Source organism: Heptranchias perlo, chromosome 14, assembly GCF_035084215.1.
Source record: "Heptranchias perlo isolate sHepPer1 chromosome 14, sHepPer1.hap1, whole genome shotgun sequence".
Classification (NCBI taxonomy): domain Eukaryota; kingdom Metazoa; phylum Chordata; class Chondrichthyes; order Hexanchiformes; family Hexanchidae; genus Heptranchias; species Heptranchias perlo.
Genome location: NC_090338.1, coordinates 50,218,265 through 50,224,264, shown reverse-complemented (window position 1 = coordinate 50,224,264; position 6,000 = coordinate 50,218,265). Strand labels below are relative to the sequence as shown.

Genomic DNA, 6,000 nt, shown 5'->3' with positions numbered 1-6,000 from the left:
TGCATCATCACCCAGAGCACTGCAAGAGTGTACATTCATCAAGTCATAGGTGCCATATTCTACCTGTACTTCTGAATTCATCAACCATGACATATCCCCAGCACTGCACAGGATCGCTGGCTTCCTCAAAGTGCAGGGGGCTAGTGACAGAATTTATGTGGCACTGAAGGTCACATACATCAACAGGAAAGGGTTTCATTCATTAAATAGGATGTCCCTTCTGCTGCCTACCTGTGGATTATGAATGTAAATGCAGATCACAAGGATCAAAGGTTATTGTTAAGCTTTCAAGAGTCTTCTGTTTATTGTAAGTAACATTTTCTGGTCAATTTTTTTAAAAATTGCTTTACCAGCTCTTCCATTCACTTAAACCATATGCAATAATGCACACTTACTAACTCAAGATGAACAGGTTTTATGGCACTTTACAGGACACATGAATTTTTAATCTGCACAAGAGAGTGACAAAATAATCCAGACATTGTACAAATGTATTGCAATTTTCACTAGCATACCTGCACTAACTTGATTACAAAAAATAAAATCTTACATGTCATTGTATGTTAAATACATTTACAGTTTGACATCACTAATAAATAACATACTATTTTATCCACTGACCAGAAAAACAATGAGAAGTATAATATAGGCACATACAAAAAACATAATTTCAAAATCAAACTTCAAGTGACATACTTGAAAAACTTGCCAACATTTACTCAAAGGTGACAGGATGTTATGTACAGGGTTCATTTTACCAGTTCTTGATCCAATTTGACCAAGAGCACAGGAAACCAACAGATGATGAATGAAAGTGCTACATGGTGGCGCACAACAGGTTTAACAATAGTCTTCACAGCTCATTAAAATCCGCCAAGAGAAGCAAATAAAATCTTGTGGCTCTCTCTTCTGTATAGATGTGCAGTTCTTCCACATTCCATGCAGAGTTCCCCTGGGACTGCCCCAATCTCAAGTAACAGAATTATTTAGTGGTCCTCCAGAACTATCATCTAACCCTGGTCAAAAACTCTCAGCTCCCTTTCCACTTTCATTTATTTTTTCTTACTATTTTTCCCCATCCTCATTGGGGGTACAGTTCCATGGAGACCCTCCAGTACTGTTCTCAATTGATTATTCACTGAGCCTTGAATGCAATGTGGTGGAATTGTCCAACTGTTCACTGTCAAATCCAATTCTGTACCCAGCAAACATTCACATAAGGACACTTTCAGTGGGGTTTGTTGGACAGTAGGCAGGAGTGGGAGTTCAGGCCATTTCTCACTTTCCCTGATTCAGGAGCAGAGGCAATCTGCCATGATGGTTAATAGTAGCAATCCTACCATTACTTAAGTTAACACAGCACAGACTACAAACCTTTCTAATCTCTATGGCTCAGCTACTGATAGCTATCAGAAGCATCAATCTTCATTTATTTTTTTTCTTCCACTACTCATCATGCTCAGATGGAGACAGTTAGCAGGTCTTTGGCAATGCCAGACAAGAAAGCATCTCAGTGTCTCCTTTTAGTACAACAGGAGTCATATCACCTACAATAGTTTTCTTTGCACATGTGAAAGTGCACTAGCTACTTCTGTATAAAGCACTTGTGACTATATACACATTATTGTGCTCCATTACAGTCCTTCCCCCTTTCTGCAAGCTCAAATCTTGGCAGCCATTTTAATGATTGAAATACTACAGTTAACCTTAAAAATAAAAATGTATAGGATATCAAAAATAATAGTCTTCATAAATTACTAGTTCTAAGATCATAGACCACACTGTGACTGTCTTCATTTCTCAAGACCCTGTTCTATCTTTCCTTAAATGTGGTTGGGCCTCAATGGCCAGCCCAACTTGTGCAGTTCTTAGAATCCTGCCATGAAGCTTATATCCTTCTTGCACTACTTTTACCACAGTACCAGGTAATGCAGCCACAGATGGAACACGCAAAACAATTTCATGTTCAGCTGAGTTGTAATTGAGGCCAATGGAATTCATCTTCTCTAACCCATGCTTGGCAAATATTTTGCCCAGTTTCTCATCAATCAAACATAATCCTTCATAGAGGCTCTTAACAGTTGGATTGGAATTAGTACAGTCTTCCTCAGTTACACTCAGTGTGATTTTCTCTAGCATGTCGGCCACTGCTAGGACATCTTTACAAAAACTATGGATACCTGGTGAGAAAAAAGGCTTTTATTGAACACACATCTGAATTGCTGAATTAACATATTTCATAATCAAATTCCTTTAAGATGCTATCAGTTTCTGACTTGTTGGGATTGGGAACTAGGTCACCACAAGCAGCTAAGATTTCCAATATGTAATTTCTCACTCGGCCCAAAAATCTTGCATCGAAGCCAACTGCATGAGCACAAGCATTTTATTCAGACTAATTAAGGGCTAAAGTAGTAGCTGAAAGATATCCAAGATGATAGCCTTGATTACTTGACATTTGGAAGTTCAAAACCAAAGTAAACAAACTCAATTTTTAATAAAAAGCTCGGCCCAAAAATGGCTTTTTTCATTTCCCCACTCCTGAATGTGCTTACTTATGCTTGGTGGGGAGGGAGATAATTTTATCATTGTCAGCAGCCTTTCATATCTCACCCAAATCCCTATTCATTTTTCAGCATAAATAATCTGCCAACACCTTGTATAACTCAATTGCAGCTGAGATCAATATAGATTAAGTATAAAGCCTACAACCTTCTGGTCTGTGTGGCTACTACATCAGGTGGTTCCTTTAGTGATAAGTGTGGAGAACTACAATGTCTTTAAAAAGGAGCTTGTTTACAACTAACTATGATACAGTTGAAGACATCAGATGCCCAATAAAATTGAATTTTTCTATTGAAAAAGTTATCAGGTTAGGGCCATTCCTTTGTATGATGGAACCATTATAAGCATTATCCATCTTTGCACCCATTACACTAGAAAATCTGCTCACCATATATCCTGGCATCTTCTACACACTTTCGGATTCTTCTGTTGGCATCTTCAGCATGGGCTACAACTTTCCGATAGTTGTCCTATAAAAGCAAACAGGGAATGCAACAGACACTTAAACATATCTTTGAAAAATCAGAAGAATTTTCATACAACTGGGACACTACATAATAAATTTTGGATTCCATAACAAGGTGATTATACTTTATCCAGGGCTGGTTGTGTTAAGCCCATAACATCTTACAGTTTACAAAATTGTTTAAATTTCAAGTTCTGAACATTTTTAAAATACTGCTATTAATTCAGTGTGAAAAAAATGAATTTAAGAAATTGGAATTGTGTGAACAATTAATTCACAAATAATCCACAAGTAAAATGACTTTGCTGCTAAAGAGGTCCATTGGATAAATTCATTGAACTATCAATGACCAGCTGAACCATAAGGGCCAAGAACATCTGAGGTTCAATCCTCCTTCTCAGCTGAGTGACATGATCTCAGCCAGACTAGGGGTAGTGCACTATATTTGGGCTTTGCACCGTGGGTTAAGGAGGAAAAAACTAGCCAGGGTATCTGGTCTTGGTCCTGGTCCTGATCCAGATCCAGCAGCTTGTTGCTGGATGTCAAGAGGACAGTATTGGATTTGACTAACATGGTCTCCACAGTTAAACACACTGACACTCAATGCCTAGGCTCAGGCATGACAAATGACCACTTGGAAGAGTTGCTGAGGTTTGCCAGCATCTATGAAAATATACACGAGAACAAAATATTGGGGGAACATGCAAAATGATATGACAAATCATTTTAATATCAGTAGCATGACAAATTTATGCTGTAATATAAGCCACCCATTTAAAGTTGAACTTAAAATTTTTCAATTCCAGTAGCTTATAAAAAAATTGCAACCAATTCCCAGTTTGCCACCATTTTTCACATGAAGTTGGCTTGCTTTGTTTAGAATCAAGAGCTTGTTCTCAACAAACTCCTGACAACACACCTTCAACTTCAAGAATCAGAGCCCCTGCAACTCCGTTTCACAACAATCGCTCATCCACCTTGATGTTGCAAGTCACTTGCAATGAGCATTCGGATGGTCCGGTGCAGATTCCAAACTTCCGATGATCCATACAGGTCTGAAATTTGGCTTCAGGAATACAATTCAATTATTAGAATGCAAGGTTATAATCCAGCACACTTTTTAAAAAAATCACTTTTAAAATAACATTTGCTCACACCAGTGTTAAATCTACCTACATTGTCCCTATTTGGGAGCCAAGACTGGCTACATAAAACATGATTTTCCAAATTAATTTTACATTTGAATTCCTTATAAAGTTAAATCTAAATTCTGGCCTATGTATCAAAATATATCATGTAACAATTGAATGCCAATAAGGCAGATCAAAATCTATAGTAACAAAAATTGATACGTACCTCTATTGAGCAATCTTATTTGGCCAATGGTAATAGCTATCTTGCCAATTCTTAGGGCCACTTTCTTACTGGCCAATATTGATCTTTGAACTGTTAGATTTAAAACAATCTTATTGACCAACAACAAAATGAGGTGATTGTACTGCAAATGCTACTGTCAGTCAATCTTATTGGCTGCTGGTATCAAATCACACACAGCACCATCCAAAGGCAGCCCAGGGATTCAACGGGCTTCAATTTCTGCAGTAATGGCGACTGATTCCCTCCGAGCCATCACCAAATACCAGGCTCAGAAAGCATGGAGTAAATCCAATAGTCAAATAATTGTGCGCAGCATTTTTGACTAGCTTTCCGATACTGGGCTTACTTCAGCTTTGCTGTCCAGCCACAGGCCCACTTCAGTGTTGCCAGTGGACTATGGGCCCAACTCTGCTCTATCAGCATATTTATGTTATAACCAGCATGTGTTCCTATTCTTCTTCTCAGAGGGTCTGCTTTGAGAATGGCATGAACAGTAGCAACAACTGCCTCGCCATCATTTCCCAGACATTTTGGAAGAAATTGTTCTGACCACAAACACAGATTTGATAAATTCCAGCACCATTCATCCTTGTAGCCTCAGAGCACAGCTGCCAGTTTACTGCCCAGTGACCTATGCTGGAATTGCACGTGGTTTCAGATGAAACCACAGAATTGAGCTAGATTGTAATGGCTTCTGTGATCAAGTAATCTATTGGGAATACTTGGATTGGGTTTATGGCATATATGGGTTTACATCATTTTAGGAAAAGAGTATAGAGTATAGGGCTCTTTGCTTGCATCTTCGGCCAGAGCATCCAGCCTGGGATAGCTTAATCCTGACACCGAGTGGAGGGGAAGTTCCATTAGCAGCTTTGATTTTAGTGAACTCAAAAATTCAACTATAAATTGGTCATAAATGGATACAACAATCGAAGTTTCTACAAGCAGTACTCAGTCATCCTTTGATGTTTTATACCTTAAATATATTAATGATAGACACATTTACTGGCTAGGAAAACTACTGAGCTAAACCCGAAATATGCTGCAAAAAGAGTAAGCAAATTCAGAGTTTGGCACTTAAGGCTTACTTGTATGATTCACCTATTGTAAGCAAATAACTGCTCCCAGAAAAGGTTACTGTTGAGCCCTGCAATTTCCACCAGGTGAGCAACTTCGAAGCATCACTGAAAAGTGTGCGCACATGGGTGACAAACATGGTAGCAAATAGAGGCTTGGCTGCAGATTCTATTTTGGTCACAACCACTGTCAAAGAGACTTGCCTTCAGGGTCTGATATTCTTTATCCAACTCATTCATTTTGAGTTGCAGCATTTTTTGACTGGCACATGGACTAGAAGTCATCTTGCGTTGTACTGCATTCTTAGTAGGATTCTTGGGAGTCTTTGCCGAATGCACTGAACCTTGATTTTCTTCAGTCTTGTGTTGGATAGGAATACCACAGGGAGTCAAGAAACCCCTAGAATTCAAACACATTATTCCAGTTAATAAATAACTTAAGAGTTAGAAAGAACTTGCATTTATATTATGCCTGTCACGTCTAACAGATTTGATAAATTCCCACACCATTCATCC

The 6,000-nt window shown here is 38.5% G+C and overlaps 1 protein-coding gene across 1 annotated transcript in view; it reads right to left on the bottom strand.

The window, feature by feature from the left end:
* Positions 1-399: 399 nt before the first annotated feature.
* LOC137332519 (grpE protein homolog 2, mitochondrial-like) overlaps positions 400-6,000 on the bottom strand; it is an 18,725-nt gene continuing 13,124 nt past the window's right edge. Inside the window, exons 2-4 of the mRNA XM_067996422.1 lie at positions 5,689-5,884; positions 2,954-3,035; positions 400-2,180 (exon numbers count right to left, since the gene is read on the bottom strand). Of these exons, the coding sequence (XP_067852523.1) occupies positions 1,801-2,180; positions 2,954-3,035; positions 5,689-5,884 (658 nt within the window). The 3' untranslated portion in view covers positions 400-1,800. The remainder of the gene's footprint in view (positions 2,181-2,953; positions 3,036-5,688; positions 5,885-6,000) is intronic.